The sequence below is a fragment of the Danio aesculapii genome, chromosome 18 (assembly GCF_903798145.1).
Source record: "Danio aesculapii chromosome 18, fDanAes4.1, whole genome shotgun sequence".
Lineage (NCBI taxonomy): Eukaryota > Metazoa > Chordata > Actinopteri > Cypriniformes > Danionidae > Danio > Danio aesculapii.
In genome coordinates, this window is record NC_079452.1 from 37,406,577 (window position 1) to 37,434,073 (window position 27,497).

The 27,497-nt window shown below is 35.1% G+C and overlaps 1 protein-coding gene across 3 annotated transcripts in view; it reads left to right on the forward strand.

Annotated features, from left to right (window-relative positions):
• Positions 1-27,497, forward strand: part of mical3a (microtubule associated monooxygenase, calponin and LIM domain containing 3a) — a 143,379-nt gene that overhangs the window by 42,039 nt on the left and 73,843 nt on the right. For 2 of the 3 annotated variants that reach the window (XM_056478612.1, XM_056478610.1), the window contains exons 4-16: positions 2,681-2,797; positions 2,966-3,067; positions 5,273-5,428; positions 6,521-6,621; positions 10,256-10,513; positions 10,927-11,042; positions 13,456-13,582; positions 14,708-14,801; positions 15,291-15,438; positions 21,978-22,174; positions 24,125-24,243; positions 24,331-24,402; positions 24,495-24,674. In XM_056478612.1, the coding sequence (XP_056334587.1) occupies positions 2,681-2,797; positions 2,966-3,067; positions 5,273-5,428; positions 6,521-6,621; positions 10,256-10,513; positions 10,927-11,042; positions 13,456-13,582; positions 14,708-14,801; positions 15,291-15,438; positions 21,978-22,174; positions 24,125-24,243; positions 24,331-24,402; positions 24,495-24,674 (1,787 nt within the window). Of the gene's footprint in view, positions 1-2,680; positions 2,798-2,965; positions 3,068-5,272; positions 5,429-6,520; positions 6,622-10,255; positions 10,514-10,926; positions 11,043-13,455; positions 13,583-14,707; positions 14,802-14,907; positions 14,935-15,290; positions 15,439-21,977; positions 22,175-24,124; positions 24,244-24,330; positions 24,403-24,494; positions 24,675-27,497 lie in introns of all 3 variants that reach the window. The other variant, XM_056478611.1, reaches the window with a different exon arrangement.

Here is a 27,497-nt window from a genome sequence, read left to right on the forward strand (position 1 = left end):
TGAGAGATCATAGTAATCATAGTAGTCATTTTAAATGTCTCGTTATGCACAGTGTAAAAAAAGCAGGTGAGTCAGCTGCCCCAATATATGAGCAGGGCAGAGCAGGATTCTGGCTATGACCACCTGCGCAATACTGTTCTTTATCATGAGCAGCAGTTTCAGTTTAAACTAAGTAAATGCTAGCTTCTTTGAAGATGATGTATACAGTTTTTGATTTTACATTTAGCGGCCATTTGCGCTGAACATGCAGTGAATGCAACGCATTGAGATTCAGGCCATTAAACAGCTGATTCACTCTGAGTCTTTCAGCACTCTCTCTGAAAACACTTGATTGATCTCGGCTGGCGGATCAACATTCACAACATGATCGCTTTTCATCGAGGCCATAGTTAGTATCTTTAGGTGGGTTTGCAAAAACCTGTGTACTTTTCATTGCGTCTTCCTCAAACTTCAGCCGTTTGCATTTCCCGCGGTCACAAAAGCTCTCTGTCATTTGAGCTTGGTGCATCTGGAAAACGTGAGCGCGTTGCATTGGTCGCGTCCCTCCATTGAAAATAACGAACTTGCCTCAGGTAATAGCCTCAGTCATAGTTAATCCAGTGTGCGTGGTTATTAGCCTCGGTGCACAAGTTCGGAACTTTAAACTAGTGCAAAAATGGCATAACTTTTAGTTGCAGCAGTTTTGTTCCGTGTCTTTACGATAATTAACCATGACAAATTAAAGCGCGGTTAATAGTGAAACCGGTTAATTGTTGCATCGCTATTCTTTAGTGCTCTTGAGTTGCATTGAATGGTGCCATAAGTAGAGTATCAAGTGTAAAAGAACAAGACTCACGATCTTGAGGAATTTTTGACGGGAAATTCAAATGAATGCGTGTAAATAACGAGTGTAAACAGTTACAAGCTTTGCTGACCACTATTGAAATGATCATTAAAAACACATTATTTAAAGGTGGACACAGGGCCTAGAATGTCTTTTTCTGCATATTGAGTCAAATGTTAATACCAGGATTAATTAATTATTTTTTCATTCATTAATATTCTTCCACATACGGGCCGGGTTGTGGGGCCAGCAGTCTCAGTAGGGAACCCTAAACTTTCCTATCGCCAAACACTTCCTCCAGCTTCTCCGGGGGATCCGAGACATACCCAGGCAAGCTGAGAGGCATAGTCCCTCCAGAGTGTCCTGGGTCTTCCCCAAGGCTTCCTCCGAGTGGGACAAGCCTGGAACACCTCCCTCGTGTGGTGTCCAGGTTGCACCCAACCAGGCCCCGTTTACACTAATATGTTTTAGTTTTAAAACGCATAAGTTTTGCTACGGTTATGCATTCCGTCCACACTACCCCAGAGTTTTCAACTCCCAAAAGCAAATTGTTTTGATAACGCTGAAGAAGCCGTTTTCGTTTTTCGTCAGTGTGGATGGGGTAAAACGGAGACATCTAAAAACGAAGGCGTGGCTGCAGTCATTCATGCCCTGATTGGGGCCTTTTCTCAATATCAAGTACCCAAAGTTCAGACTTCGCAGGTTTATAACAAACTCCCAAGGACGTGAGGTTGTGTAAATCTTTAGTGTAACGGCAGTTTACTTTTATAACGTCATTCACCCTGGCTATGTCTCTTTTAATTTTTATATTAAAAACTTGAACGTAACTGACACAAAATGTTAAGGCATCATGTACATATTTATATGACCGTCGTCTTCACTGTATGCAAATTAATAACAAGACGGAGACTAATAGCTGCTGCCTTTTTTTCATTGAAAAATATGAAACATTAGGCTCACTGTGTGGTTTTGGCAATATGTGCTTAATGTCAGGCTATATGCACACAGCAAAGATTATCAGAGGAAATGCACGGTGAAATATGAAATAGCCGTCTTTTTTGCTGAATATAATAATCAGTAATTTATCATTTTAATAATCAGTAATAATTATAAAAGTATAACGTACAATAAGTTTATACAATATTGGAAATAAGGCAAGCAATTGGTCAAGCATACAGAATCAGTGTATGTGGTTACATAAATTAATAGGTGTAACTTGTCTTTGCTCTCAGCTAAAACACGTCACCTGAAAACAAGTAGGCTAATAGATTCAAAAGACAGACTCGTTAGATATAGTTCTACTACATAAGATAATTATACATTGTGTTTAACAACTACAGAAATATGAGATCCAGCAGCAGATTCGGGATGGACTGGTTGATGTTTGGCTGCTCTCAGCCGGGCAAGTGAGCTCAGAGCTCCCGTTGACTTCCTGGAGCTCAGACATGAGAATACACTGAAGCAGCTTTTAGTGCATACCCGAGTGTGTGTATGATCATTTGATGTGCGTTTTCAGCGGCGTAGTGTGGACGGAGAGTTTTCAGAAACACTAGATGAAACGCCAGTGTGGATGTGGATCGTTTTCATTTTAAAATGTATTAGTGTAAACAGGGCCACAGATGCTGAACCAACTCAACTGGCTTCTCCCGATGTGGAAGAGCAGTGGTACTACTCCGAGTTCCTCCTGGGTGACAGAGCTCCTCACCCTATCTATAAGGGTGCGCTCTGCCACCCTGCGAAATTTATTTATTTTATTTTTTTGCTTGTATCTGAGGTCTTGTCCTTTCGGTCATGATCTAAAGCTCATGACCATAGGTGATTCTCCCCCAGGATTGATTTTATTTTTTCTTACTGCAGGTATTCGTCAGTTGCAGTTGATGCTCTTGAAGGTTGCTCTTCTCCTTGGCATCGAGATTCATGTCAACGTGGAGTTCAAAGGCCTCATAGAGCCACCAGAAGACCAAGAGAATGAGAGTAAGATCACTTTCTCACGTCCTTTCCGCACTGTTCCATTCAGTTGTTATTTTTTCCCCACATAAATGCCAGTCGTTCTAAAGGGCCTAGGCATATCCTGAGCGGATACCAAGGCTTGTGGAGAAAGGACTTGTCTGTCATTGCTGAACATGATGTTGGTTTTTCCAGGAATTGGGTGGAGAGCAGAAGTCCACCCCAGAACACATCCAGTCAATGAGCTAGAGTTTGATGTCATAATTGGGGCTGATGGGAGGAGAAACACACTGTCAGGTAAGAGTGCAGCGTTAATGAAAGTGGCAAACGTACTTTATGGCTCGTTGGCTCTTGTCTAGACAGGTTACAGAAGTAATAATAATAATAAGTGGTGTGTTACTTGAGCAAACTTCATAGTGTACCTCATCCCACACCATTTATCCTGCAGACATGAGTGATATCTTAAATTATTGTGCTTTTTAAGGAGAAATGTGCGAACACTTGTCTAAGAGATTGAATTACATTTTTGCATTAGACGAATCCTAAAATAGGGGCGGTGGAATTTATAGGACGTTATTTTTTTAACTGGAAAATAAACCACAATCACAGTTGTTTTTACCCCTTTTTCTGAACATTAACCTGCGTTTTGTTGGTTTACTGAAGTATGCTTGTGTGGTATTTGACAGGAATATATCCCTGCTGCAGATTGAAGTGCATAGTTTCATTGTAAAGGTGAAGGGAATGTACCATAGAGCTTTCTTGACCCAAAGAATTAAAAAATGTGTTCTCATCTCACGAAGCAGAATAAGAAATGGTACAATCAAAAGGCTTGAGAGGATCTTTAGGGAATAATGGACTGTTTGCACAAATTTCCAGGTTTCTCAGTAGTGGAACATATCACAGTTGAGTAAACTTGGAAAACAGAGAATAGGAGAGTACTGCAAACATAGTAAAAGACAAAAACTCTTTCAAAAAAAGGAGAGATATTACGACTGTCAGAAAAGGCAGTCAGCAGAGAGAATGCTGTATTAGAAACACCATCAGTTTAGCACTCACTTTTTTTGTAATTTGATGCAACAGTGCTATATAGTATCGTTTTATAGTTTAATGTACTTTTTTTTAATCAACAAACAAACAAAAACCAAAACGTTCAGGGTGTACAATGCTAACTCAGATTTGTCATGGCATCTATATTTTCCTGCACTCTGGTCATTTTGAAAGGCTTTGGATAAAAAATATCTATCAAATGAGTAACAGTTGACTGCAAAATGATTAGCCCTGCTGTGAAATATTTATTTTTATTCCAATATTTCCCAAATTGAGCAAATACATTTTCACAGTATTTTCTATAATAGTTTTTTATTCTAGAAATAAAGTTATAATTCTTTTAGTTTGGTCGGAATAAAAGCAGTTTGAATTTGTTTAAAGAATTTTAAGGTCCATTATTAATAGCCCCCTTAAGATTTTCTTATTGTCTACAGAACAAACCTCTGTTTTCCAATGACTTTACTCATTAACCTAACTTGTTTAACAAAACCTAGTTAAGCCTTTAAGTTGCACTTTAAACTGAATACTAATATCTTGCAAAATAACTAGTAAAATAAAATGTACTGTCATCATGGCATAGACAAAATAAATTAATTAATCCAAATTATTGCCTAAAAATGTGTTGAAAATCTGTCCATTAAACAGCAGCACTTTCACAGAAATTTCACAGCCTGGCTAATAATTTAGCTGTAAATGATGCCCGCTGAGTTTTGTGAAAAGGGTCTGTTTATAATCCATAACTTTTCTTTGCTGACATGGTGCAATATTCATCTTTGTTTTTAATCATATATAGCTGGAGTCAGAATTATTAAACCCCCTAAATTATTAGCCCTGCTGTTTTATTTTTTTCTCTCCCAATTTCTGTTTAACGGAGAGAACAGTCTTTTTTTCCAACACATTTCTAAACATAATAGTTTTAATACCTCATTTCTAATAACTGATTTATTTTATCTTTGCCATGATGACATAAAATATATTTTACTAGATATTTTTCAAAACACTTCTATACAGCTTAAAGTGACATTTAAAGGCTTAACTTAAGTTAATTAGGTTAACTAGGCAGGTTAGGGTAATTAGGCAAGTTACTGTATAATGATGGTTTGTTCTGTAGACTATCGAAAAAATATATAGCTTAAAGGGGCTAATAATATTGACCTTAAAATGGGTTTTAAAAATGTAAAACTGCTTTTATTCTAGCCAAAATAAAACAAATGAGACAAATTTTTCTATTTAAGAAAATTAAAATTTCAAAGGGGTGCTAATAATTCTGATTTCAACTGTATTTAACCTGACAACCAACATAACACATAAATATATGCATAACACATAACACATATTTATATGCAGTAAATTTGATGGATCAATAGTTGTTTTGCATAAACGTTACAGTTACAGTATTGCTGTATACAGTATTATACTGTATTATTCTTGTGAATGTTTCTGCCGTCTGTTCAGGGTTCCGGAGAAAGGAGTTCAGGGGCAAACTGGCTATCGCTATCACAGCAAACTTCATTAACCGCAACACAACCGCAGAAGCAAAGGTGGAGGAGATCAGTGGAGTAGCCTTCATTTTCAACCAGAAGTTCTTCCAGGACCTCAGAGAAGCCACAGGTACTTTTCTTAACACAGTTGAAGTCAGAAATATTAGCTCTCCTGAATTATTTTATCTTTTATCTTTGCCATAATGAAATTATATTTTGCTAGATATTTTTCAAGGTACTAGTATTCAGCTTAAAGTGACATTTAAAGGCATAACTAGGTTAATTAGCCAAGTCTTAGCCAAGTATTTGCATAACAGTGATTTGTAACTATTTGTATAATAGTAGTTTGTTCTGCAGACAATCCAAAAAACATTGCTTAAGGTAGCTAATAATATTGACTTTAAAATGGTTTAAAAAACAAAACTACTTTTATTATAGCTGAAAGTAAACAAATAAGACTTTCTCCAGAAGAAAAAATATTATAGGAAATACTGTGAAAAATGTCTTGCTCTGTTAAACATCATTCGGAAAATATTTAAAAAAAAGAAAAAAACAGACCTCACAGGAGGACGAATAATTCTGACTTCACCTGTATTTGTCAGGTCTTTAATGCAAGATCAACAAATACAGCTCTGGACTAACAAAATAATTGTTGTACTTTTAAATGCCGTTTTTTGTAGATCTTGATAAATACGTATACTAAAATGACAAAAAATTTACTTAATAAAGAGCTTGTTCTGTGCTTTGTGCTAAGGTAGCAGTTGTAGTTTTTTTTTTTTAGTTGCGTAATCACTGTTATCCTCTCTCTCCTGTTGATGGAGGGAGTGGGCATATTATCTACTGCACAGATGGAACTTAATTACATCTGTGAACGGATGCAAACAACTTCCTCTTTCTCTATTTGCCTTTTTTTACTACAGTGACATGCTGTCTGTCACATCGCCTCTTCAGTGTCTCTCTCTCTCCCTCTCTCTCATGATTGCCGTTCCTCTTTATTGGCATGACCAATGTTACAAATGTATTGCCAAAGCATTTGTAAAGTTTACATAAAGTATCATACATGTATAATAAAAACACAGTAAATAGTAGTAGTAAAAAATGATACAAATAAATCAGAATAAACCATACATTTAACAATCAACGTGATTAATGCGTGTCGCTTTCTCTCTCTCTTTCCCTCTCACTCATTTTGTTCTTTTCCTCTGTTGGGTTGTCTCCACAGGAATTGACCTGGAAAACATTGTCTACTATAAGGATGACACCCACTACTTTGTAATGACTGCCAAAAAGCAGAGCTTACTGGAGAAGGGCGTCATTCTACATGTGAGTGATCAAAGTTGACTTTTTTTTTTTTTAAAGCTATCTGCACTCTTTTATTCTCACTTCTTCCTCGCTCTTTATCTCGATCTCTTCCTGTTTGCAATTTCATCTGCCCCTCTGAAAAGCACTAGCCACACCACTTAATTTCAGATGCAGAATATTATGGACCTGTTAGATAAAAATGAAACTTCCTTCAACAGATTAACTGGTTTTAGCTACTCTGGTTTGTCTATTATAGGAATTTTGAGATTTCTTTTTCCAACTGGTTAGGCAAGAACGATAGCTGACTGTCCAGCTAAACCAGATACACACCAAGTTGGTCAGGCTTGGGGAAATGGCTTAAATGGAATAACGTCTGGTTTTAGATATGTTGTGTCAAATAATTAGCTTTAACACCATAGCCAGAACACAGACTATACAGAAAACATTCAGAAGATTAGGCTCAGTTTTTATTTTATTTTATTTATTTTTATTTTATATATTTTTTATTTACATTTATTTTTATTTAAATGTATTTTAATTTTATTTATTTTTATATATTATATTTTATTTTTAATAATAATTTTATAATTTTTTTTGAATTATTTAATTTAATTTTTATTTATTTTTATTTTATATTTATTTATTTTTATTTTATTTTTATTTCTGTTTTATATGATTTTATATTTTATTTTTTATATTATATTTAATTTTATTTTGAATATTCTATTTATTTTGTTATTGATTAATTTAATTTCAGTAGGAATGCATTGATTTGCATTGTATTTTGCTCAATTTAATATATATTTTTTTATTTGTATTTTTTTATATTATATTGTATATATTATATTATGGTTTTATTATATTTAATTTGTTTATTTGTTTTCAGTAGGAATGCATAATTTTATTAAAAGTGTATTTTTCACCTTTATGTTTGTAGCTTTGGTGAACATAATACACTTCTTTCAAACATATTACCAAAAACTAAATAATAATAAAATAAATTACAAGTCTTACTGACTTGGTGTACTTATGGTATAAAAGCTCAAGGTGTTTAATTCTGTCTTTTATAGAAGCCTTTTTTGCCCATAGGAGTGTAAATAATCATTACTCTGAGCGGACAGTCTGTTCCCATTTATTCACAATGAGCTCTTCTGCCCTGTTTCCAGTTCTGCCAAGTTTGTTGAATCATTAACAGGGAGCCTCAATTCCAGCCCTCTCTCTCTCACTCACACACACACACGCACGCACGCACGCACGCACGCACGCACACACACACACACACACTCACACAAAGTCTTGCACAATACAACTGATATAATGATGCACAGTAATGAGACCAATTAATGGAGCCCGGTAGGTTGCGAGAGAGCTTTGCTGGCTTAGCATTTTTCAGGATAAATTACAGGATCCCACTGGACAAAACACTTATTTAATGCGTCAGGATTATGGCTTAACTGTAATTGTGCTCAAAATAAAAGCATTTTTAAATGAGTGTCAGGACTGAGAGCCCTCGACTGTTTTAAAGAGCCTGACTGTTAGCAGAAACAAACACTGTCTGCTCGTAGCAACATGAATCAGAGAGGAAAAGACCTCTCAAATATCCCATTACCACACCCACAACCACTCATGGCTGAATTATATGCCTCATAGTGCTCTCCTGGTACTCCCAGTTTTGTGCGGAGTTTGAAAAGATTCAACCCACCTTTATTTCATGTGAAAAAACTATTTTTGTTACATCGACCTTAGTAGTTTTAAACTACTTAGTCTTTCAAATTTCAGTTGGTCATGAATATGGGTCGTACCGTATTAGACTTGCAGTATGCATATGTTGGGGGAAAAAATCAAGAGACCACAATTGTACAATGATTTGTAATTTTTGTTTTGTAATGTAAACTACTGATGACATTTCTTCCAAATGTAAAATAAAAATGTTGTCAGTTCGATTTTGCATAAAATAACAAAAAGAGTGGCTTGTTCGTCATTGTTAGACAACACAATAACATGTTAGATCTAATGAAAAAAAATTCTTATGATTAAAAATAAACTTTGAAATGGTCTAAAATGCAATATTTGTGTTTGCAAATTGAAAGATTTTTTTTTTAGACATTTTAAAAATAAATAAAAAAATAAATAATGGTCTAAATTTCAATATGCATGTTTGGAGTTTCAAATATTTTTTTTTTCAGCCTTTTTTAAAATAATAATAAAAAAATAAAAATGGTCTAAATTGCAATTCAAAGTGCTTTCCATAAACAGGAATAAAAGAGACACTTGTAAGAAAATCAAAACAAATAATAAAAATTATTAAAAACAGGTAAAAACTGATTCAAATGTGTTAAAACAGGTTACAAAAGAATGAAAAAGAAAAGAAAGACACAATAGTGCGATCTGTGGGACGTAGCACAGTGCTCATGCAGTAAAGGCACAGCTGAACCGATGTGTTTTCAGTCTTGATTTGAATGTACCTAATGTTGAAGCACATCTGATCATTTCTGGAAGCTGATTCCAGTAGCGGGGGGTGCGGTAGCTGAAAGCTAATTCACCCTGCTTTGACTCAAAATGTAAAATATATTCAAAATGTAATTGGCAGCCAGTGTAAATACCTGAGGACAGATGTGATGTGCTCTGTATTTCTGGTTCTGGGACTTTGGAATTTTTAAAATAAAGAAAGTTTAGATTTTGCATAAACCCTTACTTAATAAATCAGGTAAAATCAGAGAAATTGAGATTTTTCAAATGGCCTCTTTTTTCCCATAGCTGTAAATGAGTTACAAAAGTGATGTCATGTATTTTATACAAATTAAAGTATGTATATATAATTAAAAAAGCTTAAATATTGTATTTATAGCGTTGTTACCTCGTTATTTGATGCATTGATTGATTGATGGTTGATGAGTGGATTGATTTTTTGGGTTTATTAAGGGGTTATTTGATTTGATTTGATGGATTGGTTGATTGGATGAATGGATGGTTTGGTTTGGTTGATAGGATGCATGGATGATTTAATTGATTGGGTGGATGGTTGGATGTAATTTAGATGGATTGTTTGGATGGATGGATGGATGGATGGTTTGATTGATTGGATGGATGGATTGATGGATGGTTTGATTGATTGGATGGATGGATGGATGGATGGATGGTTTGGTTGATTGGATGGATGGATGATTTGGTTGAATGGATGTTGCGTTGATTTAGATAGATGGATGGTTTGGTTGATTGGATGGATGGATGGATGGAGGATTTGGTTTAATGGATGGATGGATGTTTGGTTGATTAGATGGATGGAGGATTTGGTTGATTGGATGGATGGATGGATGGATGGATGATTCGGTTGATTGGATGTATGGATGTTGGGTTGATTAGATGGATGGATGGATGGTTTGGTTGATTAGATGGACAGATGGTTTGGTTGATTAGATGGATGGATGGATGGTTTGGTTGATTGGATGGATGGATGTTGGGTTGATTGGATGGATGGATGGATGGATGGATGGTTTGGTTGATTAGATGGACGGATGGTTTGGTTGATTGGATGGATGGTTTGGTTGATTGGATGTATGGATGTTTCGTTGATTAGATGGATGGATGGTTTGGTTTGCATGTATGGATTAATTGATTGACTTATTCATTTGAAATATTCTTTGCTCTTGTATAGGACTATGCTGACACAGAAATGCTGCTCTCCAGAGCCAATGTTGACCAGAAGGCTTTGCTCTCTTACGCCAGAGAGGCAGCAGATTTTTCGACCAATCATCAGCTTCCTAAGCTAGACTTCGCCATCAACCACTACGGTCAACCTGACGTTGCCATGTTTGACTTTACCTGTATGTACGCCTCAGAGAACGCAGCGCTCGTCCGCCAGCGCAACGGCCATAAGCTGCTAGTAGCCCTTGTGGGAGACAGTCTTCTAGAGGTAAGTAGAAAGCCCATGTGGAGGAGAGAATAAGACTATGTTCTCGTAGGGGAGTTTGTTATTTGTTATAACATCCTTTAATAGAACCAGATGGTGTTTTTCCATGAAACACCGCAAAATTGGCTTTTACTCTTCTCCAACAGCTTCCTTTGACAAATTTCAGCTTCTGAAAATACATTTTCTCACATAAATCTGAAACCACCACTTTAGAAGCTGCGGTTATGAAAGAATTAAGTTAAACACCACACACCGTTACATCTAGCTAGACCGTGTCTGTGAGAGTAGTTTTTCCATCATCTTCTAAACAGAAGGTGACTGATTTCTAATATGAATTTTACTGCCGCTCGTTTGTCACTCATTACTGTAAGAGGAAAAAGTTGATGGATGAAAGTGCTGTATGTTTTTATGTTTAGCCATTCTGGCCGATGGGCACTGGAATAGCTCGAGGTTTCTTGGCAGCCATGGACTCAGCATGGATGGTGCGGAGCTGGGCTCATGGAAGCTCTCCTCTGGAGGTGCTGGCTGAACGGTAAGACACGCTTATTCAGAAATAAATGCTAGTGCAATGTACACTATATACGGTGCACTTCTAACATTTAAAATCTCCCTATTTATTCTGTTTTAAATCTTTTGTTTTGGGGAAACACTTTCTTAATTTATGCATTGCAGCATCACCTCTTTTTAAGACAAAGTTTAACTGTTGATCATCGGCTTGGTGTGTCCAGGCCTTAAACTCCTCCTCCTTTCAGAGAGCTTTCTCTGCTCTGATTGGTCAGATGATTGACCCAGTCTGTTGGAATTTGTCTACTGCTCACAGCACATGTCTTAAAGAAAATGCGCAGTACAGATGCTTACTCAGCAGTTATAAATACTTTGATACAAACAGTGAGGATATTGGTTTTACTGTATCAAATAAAGCTTAGGTCCTCATTCTTTAGGAGTGCATGCAAAGTAAATTTGCTTTTGCACTGCAGTCTTCTCAATGTATCCACAATCTGGATCAAACTCTTCCAGGCTGCAGCTACAGCTATTGTGTTTGATGCTCAATGTACCACTATGTTAGCATGCATGCCATGATTTTGCCAAGTATGATGCAATACTGGATTAACATCTATGAAAATGTAATCCATACCTATTCCCTACCCCTAAACCCTACCATAACTGTAAATTATTCCCAAAATCAAAGGGGGAATGATAGTTGGATAACACTCATGTAGAAGTGTGTAAAACCTAACCCATTAGCCTAAACTTAACATAACCGGTAAATGTGTGCCTTGATTCTGATTGGCTGATTGGAATGTTGTAGATGTTGACCCAGTAACATGTCCTACTTGGTGAAATCCGGTTAGGGATGTTAGCACACAAGCCAGTGAAGAGCATAAACTGGTGTTATGGAAATGTGTTACAAATCAATGTAGGTTATTACAAGAAGTAAGACTGGAAATACTGGCTTATTTCAGACAGTTCAGAATATGTTCTTTCATTTTGGAGACAATAACTGATAATAACAATACGCGTATTGTGCGCTTTGATATTTGAAACCCTTTAAGTTCACAAACAGCTGTATTAAACACACACACAAATGCACACAAGGAATAATAGGGGCACTTTAAAAACAAATAGTGTGTAATAAACATTATACACAGATATAAATTTTTTTGGTTGTAGGATGACCTCACAAATGCGTGATTGTTTAATTATGTTTAAACTTTTGACAGATTGCAAGTAATGATAAAATATTTAAAAATTTAGTTACATTCAGTGTTTTTAGTAGAGTAATTCATGTTGTCTTTATCTGGCTGTTATATTTACTAAAACTGCAGTCTTTTATGTCAAAGTCCCTTTAAGTCATTTCACTTTGTGGTTATTTTTGAAACGCTGTCATTCTGTCTGAATAGGGAAACATCAAATTCTCCAAAATTGTTTGCCAAGCTTATGATTACATTACATATTTGGAATCACCAATAAAATGAAACAACAATCGTTTTCTAAGTTTCTTTTCTAAATGTTCGAGTCAAACAAAATCAGCATTTTTTTCAGTTTGCCCTAGCTAATGGGCATACGCACTCAAAAGGAACGAGATCACGACGCCAACCTCTTTTAAGGCCGTTCTACACATAATCATCCTCTGGATAATGAACATCTGATCACACTGGTCTTCTGAAGTTATTCTCAACTTGGTCTTGATGGCGAATCTCCTCTAGAAATGACAGCGACTCTTTGTTTACAAGATTGTGGGCATTCAAGTAGTTGCTGCTGTGATGTGCATTTGACAGGACAGACTGTACTGTGTTCGTTTCATACAGATTACAAAATCAATTCATAGCTCTGATATAATCCTCTTTATCGTCATCAATCGAAAATGGTAACAGAAGTCTATCGACAACTGTAACTCAACAAGAACAATTGCAGAACTACATTAAAATCCATAATTAAGGTTTTCCCTCCACCCCTGTTTGTGGATAACTGATTGTTTGGTGGAAATTATGGTTCCTCAGAAATGTTTTTTTTTTGTATTGCACAAGGTCTTAAGCCATACTATAACAATAATATGAGTAATGTGATGTTGTGCTATACCAAAAGCATCCAGTGATATAGAGCTGCAAAGCACTTTTGATGAGACTGACAGTGATTGCTCTTCAAACTGAGCAATAAACAGCTCAAGCCCCTCCAGGCTGTCATTTACCGTGGTGCTTTTTTTCTCCTGCACAGTTATTTTGCTGCACACCGCAGGGTAATTTACAGTGGTAAAGCATTTTTCAGATTGTATGAAATAAGCAGCGTGTTTGTGGGGAAGCAAAAGTGTTTTACGAGCAAGTAGTTTGCATGATGTCTTGAAGGTCTTTTCCTGAGCGATCCCTAATGGGGCTGACACCAAGACGAAGGACATTGAGGTCTGTTGTTATGGGGTGTAGTAATCATACGAGTCCCTTGGGTTTCAGGGAAAGTATCTATCGACTGCTGCCTCAGACGACACCAGAGAATGTGAGTAAGAACTTCAGCCAGTACAGCGTGGACCCAACAACACGATACCCCAACATCAGTCTTCATCAAGTGAGACCCAGCCAGGTGCGTTTAGACACAGATGCTAGTTTTTGACTACTGGTTAACCAATAAATCACTCGATATTCGGCTTTTGTGCGATAACTGAGAAGATCTGAGCTCATTTGATTGTTGTATTACCTTTTTCTAAAGTATAGTCAATAAACTGTGAAAATGTGAGATGTTAAATGTCTGAATATTTTTTAGATTGATCATACGTGCCCTGTGGTCAGTTCCAACGGGTGTAATTATATTATTAATAGAGATTTGTATTATATTGATTCCATATTGGTTCTTAGCCAGCAATATGCATTTTTTTATTTTAAATTTTTTTATAATTGGTGTTAAATGATATAAGATAGACATGTCAATTTTGTATTTAATTTAAATTCTGTCATGAACACTCTCGGGATTAAGTATGGTAATAAATATGTGTATGGCAGTGTTGATGTATTTGGTCTTGGCGCTATAGCGGTATGGCGATTCACATGGGGCTTCTGCATCAACGCTTGACAGAGGGCCTGTCTGAAGTTGGGACTGACGCGATCATTATAGCAGCGTCAGCCAGTGAATTTACTTCGCAATCGGCTATTGTCTGAGCTGGGGTATTTGCATAAAGCGATCTGATTGGCTGACACTTCCATTGGTGCTTGAAAAGTTAAGAAATTCATAACTTCTGCAGCGAGCAATGCCGCTGAAACAGAACAGATGGATCCACAATTCAGTTCATCAACACTTGAAGTCACCCATTCAAAGTGAATAGGAAGCGTTGACGCTGACGCCTGTGTGAATGGAGTTTTATGCAATTAATTGATCAAAAGTAAAGTAGTTTATAATGTTTCTAATGGAAAATACCTCAGGATTTATTCACCTTTAAGTTATCCTCGGTGTACGTACATGACTTTCTTCTTTCTTGCAAATCCTTCTGGAGTAATAATAAATATTATTAATGCTTAATTACTTTTGCCACACTGGCACATTTTTCTTATGTATCAACTTTATATTGCTCACCTGCCACTCTGCATTCAAGAAATTGACTTGAAATTGAAAGTCATTGCAAAATAAATAGCTGACCACTAGTTATGGTTCCTGAACTCCTCCTAAAGAATAAACCTGAGCTCTGATACCATATAACAATCTAATTATCCACAGGTACGGCATCTGTTGGACACCGGAGAAACCAGGGATTTGCGTGTGGACATGGAGAATGTGGTCAACTCTTCAACTCCTAAACTCACAAGAAATGGTGGGTAGCTTTAGGATTGCACAGTAACATTTCCATACAATTATACCCCCCTGTATGTCAAGTGGTCTCACGTAAATGTGCATAACTTGATTTATTCTCATCCTAGAAATTCTGCTTGAGAAGCAATTCCAAGGTAAATTATACTGGCGACTCCGAAAGCATGACGTTCTACAGGCTTTTCAGAAAGCTTTTTGCAGTTTACTTTATGAAATGAATAACTCGGACATGCAATGGAAAGATTTGAGCGCTCTAGACTCAAATGCAATGATGCACTAACAAATATTTGTGGATTTTTCTCAATTGTCGATGTCTTGAATGTTTTATAACCTCTCTCAAAAAGGGAATGAAATGCATTTTGTAAAATTCTTCAGACTGCTCTGTTCGTGTCACTAACTCTCTTCTGATTGGATGTTGGCGCATTCCATTACTCGGCATGCACATTTTTGCTGAAGTTCAGAGGCATTGACTGACTCTGCGTTCCTCCATCAGAGTCCATCGTGCGCTCCAGTAAGCTGCTGAACTGGTGTCAGAGGCAGACGGAAGGCTACCGAGGTGTCAGCGTGTCTGATCTCACCACGTCCTGGAAGAGTGGTTTGGCCCTGTGCGCGCTCATCCACAGATACAGACCAGACCTCATGTAAGTGCTCTATGCCACATGCTGATCCCAACAAAAGCCCTGTGTTATTATGCTGCTATATTTAGAGACAAACTCAGAGCTGCCTCAGAGGATCAGATGTTCAGTTCATGCAAAGAATAACAAAAGTTGAATTCGAGAGGACATTTAAATCATATGACTCACTTATTTGGAGAAGACTGGAGATCAAGGCCGAGAAATGTTGGACATTTTAGGGAGTTTTGAGGTTTTGGTGTGTGGTTAGGAGATTTAGATTATCATCATGAAATGTAGGCTCTGTCAGTACTGTAGTCGGGTATGTATTAAATAGGTTTGTAGAGATAAATTGTTGGTTAGTTTTTTAAGTTTTATTAAGTTAACTTTTAGCTACCCATGATGTAATAATAGACCATTTCAATGTGGTGATGTTATTGACAGCAAGCAGTTGGGCCAAATGTTGGGTTCATGGGCCAAACTGTTTCATAGCTGTAACAAGAGGCAATTTAATCATAAATTAACGTTAAAACAGCTGTCATAATGTTATTTATCAATATGTGGGGCTTTTTGGATTCCCGGAAGCTATGGAAATTACAAATGTAAAACAAGAAATACATTTGAAACACTTATTGTTTACGTCTCTCAGAATGGTCCATATGGTCAAAAGCAGTGTTGGGCAGTAGCGTCGCTACAAGCTTAACTACATTTCTCAGTAGCGTAGCGGTAAATCAAATAGCTTTTCAGCAGCGAAGCTATTTTATAAGTGAAGTAGTGCACTAGTGTCCACAAGTGTAGTTAAGCTACATTTTAGGTAGAGTAGCTTGTAGCTTGTCCAACACTAGTCAAAACTGAAGGTTTGTAATGTTATAGCTTCAAGACACTTTGGAGTACTTTTTGTGAGATTTTAACGGATTTGTGTGTGTTTAGCTTCAGTAGATACATCATATCTATATCCGTGTTGTTTCTGGCAGGGCTAATGGTTGGAATAGATAGGGAAAGAGACCTCCTGCACTGCTATCCACTATGTCTGCATTAGGCATGGGCTGGTATGAGACTCTGATGGTATGATAACCTAAAAATATCACTGTTTCACGGTATCACGTGCTCACTGCTCTAAAATATATTATTTTTTAATGTCTGGTTAAAAAACAAAACCTTTTTCCCCTTTGAAAACAATATATTCTATTTTTGAAAGATTTCTGATATTTTGGAACAGTAAACATGTCAGGCTAAATAATTCAAATAAATCATAGACTTCTGCTGTCTTTGTTACAAAAACACTGATTTCTTTTACAATTTAAAACAGTTACTTTGGATATCTTTTCTGCTGGAGATACTGATGTCCTAAAAAAAAAAAAGTAAATAAAAAATCTAACTCCTACCTTAGAAACGGTATTACAGAAGGTTTTAAAACCTTGACTTTTCCAAACCACGCTATACCTTGAAAACGGTTATCGTCCCATGCCTAGTCTGCATTCAGACCTGGAGATTCAGGAAGAGAGAAGTCCTCCTCATTTATAGTGTTTATATTAAAATGATTATCGTTATAATGTTATAACAAATTGTGTTTATGTGTATATGAATTTACAAATAACAATTGTAGCAGGGCATTAAATTGCTGTTTATTTCTTTGAATTTTAACATTGTGAACTATAATATCATGTGTATCCTCACGGTTTGCGTCTCATTTTGTGAGCCAACTGACAACAGTTGTTCACTCCCCTCTTTCTCCCCCTGCTTTTCCGGCCACACCCACTGCTGCCTCTGCTTGCAGAGCTCCACGCCCATCATAAAGCATGTTTTTTAAATTCTGAGGTAGACTTGAACCGAAAGAGGGGAGTTTCATGGCCCATGAAAGGGTTAGTTCACTCATTAATGAAAAATGATTTACACTCCTGCAAGGCATCCTAGATTTATATGACTTCCTTTTCTCTGACAAATACATCTGGAGTTATAGTAAGGATTCTTTGATCTTTCGTGGTTTGGGATGGCAGTCAGTAACTTTTTTCCTCATTCAAAATAAGTTTAATAATGGTGGGTGGTATGAGCAAAATTCTACTTTATTTTATTTCACGGTAACTGTGTTCACCATATAGTCAAGTTATTCCAGAAAATCTACAGAAAGTTTTATAATAAGTAAACTTAAATACTTCAGGAATAACTTTTTTAACCTTGTTTTTTAACATAATAGCGATGCACTATATTGAATTTTTGCTGCAAAAACTCCTTTTTGCTGAGCTGATGCTGATATCCAACAAAGTCAGGTTTGAGATTTATTTATTTTTTTGGCCTCATAAGTGTTAGCTTCTCACAATAAATTAAAATCAGACTTGTGATTTTTATGACCCCAATTGATGCTTGTTCCTAGCATCAATCTAACTTTTCTTTGAGTGCAACTCGGCAACCCCTGAATAGATTTCTTATGTAGCAAGCTTTAGGACCCAGCGGGAGGCTGATTGTGCGCAGTATTGTAAAGAAAAGGCATTAATAGGGCAAATACTATATTAAGCTCTGTATGATTGGTGTCACAGTCAATAAGTCAATCCTTTTTTAAAATATTCTCATCAATATGTCAATCAAAACGAAGCATTTTTGAACAAAGTCATATATATATTTTTTTTTTATTAAAATTTAATTCACTTAGTCTGTTTTACCAGCCTGATCTCACAAGGAAACGTAACTATTTTGTTTTTAAAAGGAGGCGTGGCACCAAACCCCACCCCTAAACCCAACCGTGATAGGGTGATAAGCAAATCATGCACAATTGTACGATTGAGATCGTACAAATTCATATGAATTAGCCAGAAATCAAAAAGTTACGAATTGCCGTGAGATAACGTTGGGTTTACAGTGCCTACATATGAATCAATTGTGTTACCGGGCAGGCGTTAGGACCTGGGGAAGGCTGTATCACTTTACAAGTGACAGTTTCACTCACTGATGGATATTGTACACATCGTTATTCTGTACTCCTATTGGCAGTTTACAGTCAGTAAACCAAACAGTTCATTTAAATCACAGGTAAAAATTCTTGCTCCGTCTCATGTTCACTGCATGTGAGTTAGCCATGGCCACTTATTTACATGTTGCAATGTACAAAGAATACAAAAAAATAAAATAAAAAACAAATAAATTATGGTTAAGTTATTCTGCTTTCTGGTGAGAGCACTAAAAATACAAAAACAGGATTTGTGAATTAAAACTAGAAGGTTTTCCTGAAAAAAAAAAAAAGGTTAGCCAAAGTTTTGTTGCTTAAGCTGCAAAATATGAGTCAGCAAAACTTAACAGAGTTCAGCTTTAAGTCATAGTGTCATTGCTGATATCATTACGTCTGTTTCTTCAGCTGTGGTGGTTAATTTGTCTTCACCTCATTACTTTTGATGAGCCATTTATAGCTTTGTTTACCACGCTGTATTTGTTTACACAGCATATTCATCTGGTGAGTAGGGGGCACTGTAATAAAAGTAGAGCTGGGTAAGTTGCTCTTTTGCAGAAGGGCAGAAACCGATGCTGTGGTTATTCTTACTCTGGCTTCTGTTACGTAGAGCAGCTGAAAGCCTCATTTGCCTTTGAGACGTACATTAGCATTATCATAACTCTCCACTAGAGCAGATGCTGAGTGACCTTTAAAAGCTTTAGCTTATGAGCTGTTTGTTATGCTCCGCTAAACTAGTCTGCATTTGTGTTTTTAAAAGCAGCATTAGTGGAATCCTCTTGAGGAGTAAACAATATGCTGACTATTACAATTCTTGCAGTATATTAGTTCAGTTTTTATATACTGAAGGAAGTGTGTTTCTGATTATGCAAATAAAATAGCCTGTGAATTTTACTGATTAATCAGCATTAGTACTCAACCGTTTTCAAGGTCTAACGTGGTTTGGAAAAGTCAAGGTTTTAAAACCGGCAAAAATTTGTGCTATATGTTCCTAAGGTATGCAAAAGATTTTTTTTTTTCTTGTTTTTTTAGGACAACAGTATCTCCAGCAGAAAAGATATCGAAAGATGACATTTTTTAATTGTAAAGAAATCTGCGTTTTTCAAACAAATGAAGACAGCACAAGTCAATGATTCCTTTTATTAATGTTTACTGCTCCAAAATATTATAAATATTTCTCAAAATAAAATATATTGTGTTCAAAGGGGAAAAAAAAGTTTAGTTTTTTTTACCCAGACATTTAAAAAACATATTTTAGAGCAGTAATCACAATACCGTGAAACCGTGATGTTTTTATCCAAGGTTATCATACCATCATAATCTTATACCGGCCCATGCCTATTCGTCCGTAATATTACTTTCCCAAAGTTGAAAGTTGGATCTGTGCCTGTGTGTGTTTAAAAGAATACTCTCACAGAAGTCTATTTTAATATATTTTTTATGGAAAATTAGAAGTGAAAAGTAACTTTATGTCATTTTTGAATATCATCTAGACCTAATTAAAACATATCCAACTGAATTGAAAAAAGAACTATTTGATTTATTAAGAAGTTGAATTTTATCTCTGATTACATCATCTTATTAGGGTATTAACTTATATGGGCTGTTTGGGATGTTCTCATCCACTCTGGAGTGATTTTGAGTCTTAATTTGGCCATATTTTTTCTGTTTTTCAGCTAGCAGAATAAATTTTGGTGACATCATATTTTGACACATTTTGGGAAAGTGCTTTGAAATTTAAAGAACTCAACTATACACTCTGGGCACATTTACTACCCTTTTTGTTATGTTAGGGATGAAAACATTTTTTTGCATAAATCCGTTAAATCAACCACAGTCCTGATCAAAACTACTAAATTGTATAGAAAATTAAAGGGTTTTAACTTTTTAATTGCCAAGTTCATAAATTATGTCACTGATTTGGTGATTAAAAACACACAAAATGACATGTTTGCAATATAAAACGTAATTGTGGACTTTATTTTTTAACCTTTTAATCGCAGTACTGGACATGTGAAAGATTAGTAACAAAATTGTCTTTGATGCATTTAGTTTTTGTGCAGCATACGATTCTTATTTTTTCTCCCTAATTTACTGTTGGTGGCTGTTCTTGACCCATTGACTTCCATTATAACCACATTTTTTGATTACAAAACCATGACACCATATAATCATGCATTTTTGAATGTTGGTGGTTTTCCCTTTTGGGAAGAGGTAAAATTTGTAATTTGTACTGGTAATCATCAATTGGCACCATTAACCCTTTAGATAGGCCTGTGTAAAAAAGCCTTTTCTGGATTTTATATGGAGTATAACAACAAATTAAAGTGTATATGTGTGTGTAAGAGTCACCTTTGCACACTTTCCTTAATATGCCTGAGAAAATCAAAATATAAAAATATGCTCAGCTTTCAGAACTACATGGAGTAAACAATAACAAAGACTAGGAAGATTTTCTGCCTATCTTATGCTGCACAAAAACTAACAATGCATCAAAGGCAATGTTGTTACTAATCTTTCACATGTCCAGTACTGCGGTAAAAGGTTAAAAAATGCAGTCCACAATTACTTTTTTTTTTGTTTTTCACCAAAGCAGTGACATCATTAATGAATTTGGCAATCAAACAGTTAAAATCCTGTCATTTTTTAAAAGAACAATTCTTCACCTTAGAATTATAAGGTTCTATCTGACATTTTTGTCAAAATTTAGTTCTTAACATATTCTTGACTGTAAAAGAAGCAATAAATGTCATTTTTTTAAAAATATGTAATGGATCCCTATGATAGCAACACAAAATTTCCAGCATTATCTCTCATCATTTTAGTTTTCAGTGTCACGTGATTATTCAAAAAATATTTATTTATTTATTTATGTTTGGTTTTTAGGAAAACATATATTGCATGTACAAGAATGAGAAGAATTTCAAATTATTTTAATTGGGAATGTTTTCTGGAACTTTTTTTTTATATTTAAAGTGTTGTTTTGGTCTATTTAATGTGTCAGATTTTGATGTGTATATTTTGTGATAAATAATTTTTAAATCAGTTAGTAGCACTTCACAAAAATATTTTGGAGGAAATAAGTTAGCAAATTTGCATCACTGAAGCAACCTGGTGTCTTTTTCAATAATAAATATGTATATATATATATATATATATATATATATATATATATATATATATATATATATATATATATATATATATATATATATATATATATATATATATATATAAGCAAAAAGGTTTGGGAATGTAGCAAAATTCCTCTTCAGAGTTTGTGGTTACCAGTGGTTGCATTCCAGATGGTTAAGCTCATGTGATTCACAGTCCTTCTGTATACAGTTGGAGTAATAACAGCTACTAGCAATGGACATAACATCAACTAAAAGATTGCCTGAAATTAATTTGCTTTCAGTGTAATCTCAAAAATGATATTCAACATTTTTATGTATACCCCTTAAAATCTTACAATTCTGCTTTCTATATTATGCTTGCCTTGAAATATGTGTGTTATTATGGTCAGTGTTTTGAAATGACATGATAGCACTTGTATACAGTTTTCTTACATGCTGCTATTAAATACAGTATATAGAGATGATACTCATGTTGTTATGTTTTTTAACTATAGTGACTTTGAATCACTGGAGGAGAAAGACGTGGAGAAGAATAACCAGCTGGCTTTTGACGTGGCCGAAAGAGAGTTTGGGATTTCTCCCATCATGACCGGGAAGGAGATGTCTGTTGTGGTGGAGCCAGACAAGCTCTCCATGGTGATGTACCTCAGTCAGTTCTACGAGATGTTCAAGGACACGGTGCCACCTGGTGGTGAGTTGTAGCTCTACAAAAGCTAGAAAACTGAGAAAAACAATGTTGAGTCTAGGACTGCACAGTATATCGAAAAAATATCTTTATTGCCATTAAAGTATATGCAATATCCATATCACAGAGAAGCACAATACATTAAATACAATTTATGTGCTTAGATTATTCAAATCTGATAAGGCCTTTACTATCTTCATCCCCACTTCTCCCAGTAGGTGCTGTTTGCTAAACATAGTGCTGAATATAAAAGTAATACCAGGAGACAGGAAAGGAAAAGGACAACAGCCAATAAGAATCAGACTTTCCAGTTCGCTGAGGTTTTCAGTCGTTCATGATATTTTGTTTTTTTGTTTTTTAGATTTAATAATTATAACTGTATATTTAGTATAACATATCTAGTAGCTGTTTATTGTAGTATGATCATTAGTTAAATACTTAATTTTATTAAATATGCTGTTAGAATAGCATTTAATGTTATTATTAGCATCTAATCTATGTTAGTTAAATTGGAAGAAATATCCTTATCGCAACACTCAACAACAATTTTGCATATTTTACCAGTATCGCAGCCCTAGTTGAGCCATTATGCTACTCCATAGAATTGAATTAATTAATATACCATAAGTGTTTTTGTTGTGTCTCTTTACACATTCTGTTCACTGTTGGTAACAGTCTCTTGTTAGAGCAGTAGTAGCAGTTAGGTTAGGGTTAGTAGAATAAATACATGTTTAAGTTACATATAGTCAGTAGAATGTCTGTTGAGGATATATGCTAGCAAATATTACAGTCTCTCAAGGATTTAGAGATAATGTATATAAAATTGAAAGCTATTTCCACCTAATTCAGAGAATCATAGAATGAAAAATTGTCACTGATTTTGAGCAACCTTAGACATATTATGTAGCATTATTGTAAATCATTCAGCCAAAGTTCATGTGAAGTAGGCTGCGTGCATGGAATTTATCGATAAACTAAACTAAACTTATCGATAAAGTTTCTTCAGATATGCATCTGTCACTCCCAGCTAGTTTAGCACCACAAACGTGCTGTCACTCACGCACATATACAAACAAACACTGAGTTACGTACTTTCCATCAACTGGTTAAGTTTCACTTAAACTATTTTATTATGGAATAAAACATGGCAAAAGAGCCAAAAAGATATTTTTATCACACTTTTAAACATAATAGTTTTTATAGCTAATGCAATGCAATGATGACACAGCGCATGGTACTAGTAATCAAGTGCAATTCAAATGCTTAACTAGGTTATTAGGTTAATTAGGCATGTTAAGGTAATTAGGCAAGTAATTTGAACAGTGGTTTGTCATGGAACCAATCAGGAAAGAAAATCTTAAGGGGTTAATATTCAGTTTTTTATATATATATATATATATATATATATATATATACATACATATATATATATGTATATATATATATATGTATATATATATGTATATATAAGGTGTTGTTATTCCATCCAAAATAAAAGAAATATTACTTTCGCCAAAAACAAAAACAGGAAATACTGTAAAAATTTCCTTTTGGTATTGCTTTAGAATAATGGTCCAATAGTTAATGTTAGTTCATGTGTTCACTAAGTATGAATGATCTTGTAAAGCGTTTATTAATCATAGTTAAAATACAAAGTTGCGCTTGTTAACATTAGTTAGTGCACAGTGAGTTAACATGAACTAACGTTATTTAACTTAAATAACATGAACTAATGTTAACAAATATGATTAAATACCATGATCAATGTTTTACAATTGTTTGTTTGCGTTAAATGCATTGACTAACATTAACTACTGGGATGTTTATTTTAAAGTGTTACCATCCTTTCTTTGTTAAATAGCACTTGGAAACTCTTTAAAAAAGACAAAAAAATTCACTAAAGGCATAATTTTTTAAGCTATAAATATAGAACTTATTTTTTGTGTGTTGTTTCAGAAAACCATAATCTGAGCCCTGAGGAGAAGGCCGCACTGATCGCTAGCACTAAATCACCCATTTCATTCCTCAGTAAGCTGGGTCAAAGCATCGCCATCTCCCGCAAAAGAAACCCCAAGGTAGTCAAATATCTTTTTGAAGCTGCAAAAAAACGATTCGATCCTTTCAGTCCCAGCATTCAACATTTCTTCTTAAATGTCATGCAGGATAAAAAGGAAAAGGAGCTGGATGGACTAGGGAAAAGACGAAAGACGAGCCAGGCTGGACAATCAGAGGATGTAAGGCCATATCATGCTGGATCAGTGATCCAACATAATACTTTTATGTTTGTAGTTGTCTAAATGGTTTCTTTGGTGTTCTCTTATCTCAGGAGGAGCTGCAGAGGGCTAATCGAGACGACAGGCCATCTATAGCTACAGCTCTGGCGGAACGTAAGATTGACTCTGCTGCTGCAGCCAACAATAACAACAAAGTGAAGTCGATGGCCACGCAGCTGCTGGCCAAGTTTGAGGAGAACGCACCGACACAGTCCACCGGGCTCAAACGACAGGTGGGCTGACCTTTGTGTTTGCGCAGTTGCTGCTTAAAATGACTGGAAACTTTCAGCAAGACTTCTTAAAGCGACAAGTGCAATATAACAACTTGCTTTTCACCAGACCAATCTGATGGTTTGAATATTTGTGAGCATAATAACTACACAATTTTTGTTACTCTTAACAGTAATAATTTGGTGCTGGTCAAAGAATAATCACAATTAGTCACATTCAAAATAAATGTTTGATTACTGGTGCTGGGCAAAGATCAATCGCATCCAAAATAAAAGTTTGTTTGGGTATAATATACAGTATGTGTGTATTCAGGGTGTCCGCAGGGTCTTAAAAAGTATTAAAAGTTGATAAATTAATGTAGAGAAATGTAAGGCCCTTAAAAATTATTAAAAAGTCTTAAATGCTATTTTGCAAGGCATTGACTTTTATATCATTTTTAATTATGCAATGCATGGTTGTATGCTAAAGTTTGCCTGAATTAAATCGGCGAATATCAGCATGCTGTGTAGTTTATGAAATCAATAATATCCTGCTAGATTTGACATCATGCTGCTGTGTTAACTGCTGTAACGAAGGCAACACCATTATTTCTGCAGTTCTATAGGCGCCAACCTGCTGAATTAGCTAGATTTAATAGATTTTGATTTAGTATATGAATAATGTTTTAGTCTATGATTCGTTTCCTACATTATGATTTAGTAAATATACTGTAAGTTGCCAGTATTTCTGGTTGAAACCTAAAGTGGCGATGAGGTCTTAAAATGTATGGAAGGAGTCTTAAAAAAGGTCCTAAAAGGTATTGATTTTCACTCTCTGATTACTGTATATACTCTGGTATTATATATATTAATTATGATACGCATAGAAACATTGAAATAAAATTATAAAAAACAATTCTGTTAAATAGAGATTTAAATTTTAATAGCCTACTGTAACATCTGCGATTATATAAAATAAATAAATAAAGGCAACATATATGAACACATACAGAGCTTTACAGTGTCTGATATGTTACCAATTACAGAAAAACTACACACAACAGACATTTAGTCCTTATTTGGGTTCAAAAACAACACTAAATATAGCTCACGGTCAGTGCAAACCTCTCATATGTGTCTTTAATCTTCACCCGCACATGTAACCTCCTGTTAGACAGTAATTCCGAGTTCATAATAGTCCAAAAGGTGATGATAATGGTTAAACATGGCAGTTTGTTCTGGTTGTAGGTTGCTGAAAGAATTATTTGCTCTTTTGTTTTTTCTGGCTTCTCTTTGGTTTATTTGCGCTTCACTCTCACATTTGCCAGTTTCTGAAAGAATCGGATATCAGAAGCACTTCAAAAATCACGCGCACATTATTAGTATCAAGAAGATATTTATTTCAAGTATAGATGTGCGGCGAGCTCTCTGGAGAAGGTGAAACCACTCGTACTTTTAGACCCGTAAAACAACAACAGGACACAGCATATTTTGTTCTTCTTGGCTTTGTGGTTGTTCATCAAGACAACAACAAGGTTTGTTTGAGGTCGGGTTGGCCATGGCTTGTTATTATTTGCATATAATTTTACAGTGTAATGTCTCGGCTGTGTTTTTAAAAATGGCGGTTTCTTTGTTTTCATTCTCCTGCTTGTCCTCGAACTAGTGACGTATCTCTGTAAACCAATAGCGTTTAGCTGCACGTCTAGCTCTGCCTTTTGGTACGCTTTTGTCGTGCTAGGTACTCGTTGCAAAGGGTAACCAAAAAGTGATACGGTACCGTTTTTGGTACCCTTTGACAGTGGAACCGGTCATAAAAGCGCACCGAACCGTACCGTACCACTCAGTGGAAACGGGCCATTATAGAACACAAACACATCTATTATGTATAAAAAAGATATATATTTTGGATGTGACTAATAGCAATTGGTCTTTGCCCAGAACTAATTATTTTATTATTGACTGCATTATTTTAATTCAGCTTTACTTTTCATATTGTTAATCATTTTTATGTTAAGCGATAGTGTTATTTGCCTTTTTTAAATTTCATGGTTACTTTTTAAGTAATAAGCTTCTCAGCGAGTTTTAATTTTTATAACTATTTAAAGTAAATTTTCTTTATTTAGGTCTGTCTCACTAACACACAATTTTGAACACTTTTTAGTGAACAGTAACAACACTGGGCCATAACATACAGTGCTGAGCATAATTGAGTACATCCCATTTTGAAAATGAATATTTTTATCCATTTCTCAGTGAACATAGGCAATGTATTTTGGTGCATTTAAACTAAACAGATTTATTAAAAGGATATATTTATGAAAATAATATTTAGTCACCAAACATATTTAGAAATTTAAAGATGATACAATTAAATTCAAGCAAAATATGTATTTAATGTATTTAATATTTTTCTATAACATATACATTTGTGTGTATTAGTTTTTGGACCGTTATCGTAAGTTATTTTGTTAGATAAACTCCAGATTTGGCTTCAGTACTGACTAATCTAATGTACTGTATATGCACAAATATAATATTGCATAGCTTCCTATTAAAAATATGAATTTAAAAGATAGATTTGTGAGGGGTGTACTGATATACAGTTGACGTCAGAATTATTATTTTATTTATTTATTTTTTTAAATATTTCCTAAATGATGTTTAACAGAGCAAGGACATTTTCACAGTATGTCTGATAATATTTTTTCTTCTGGAGAAAGACTTATTTGTTTTATTTCGGCTAGAATAAATGCAATAGTTCTATCGTTATACAATAACTTACCTAATTACCCTAACCTGCCTAGTTAACCTAATTAACCAAGTTAAGCCTTTAAATGTCACTTTAAG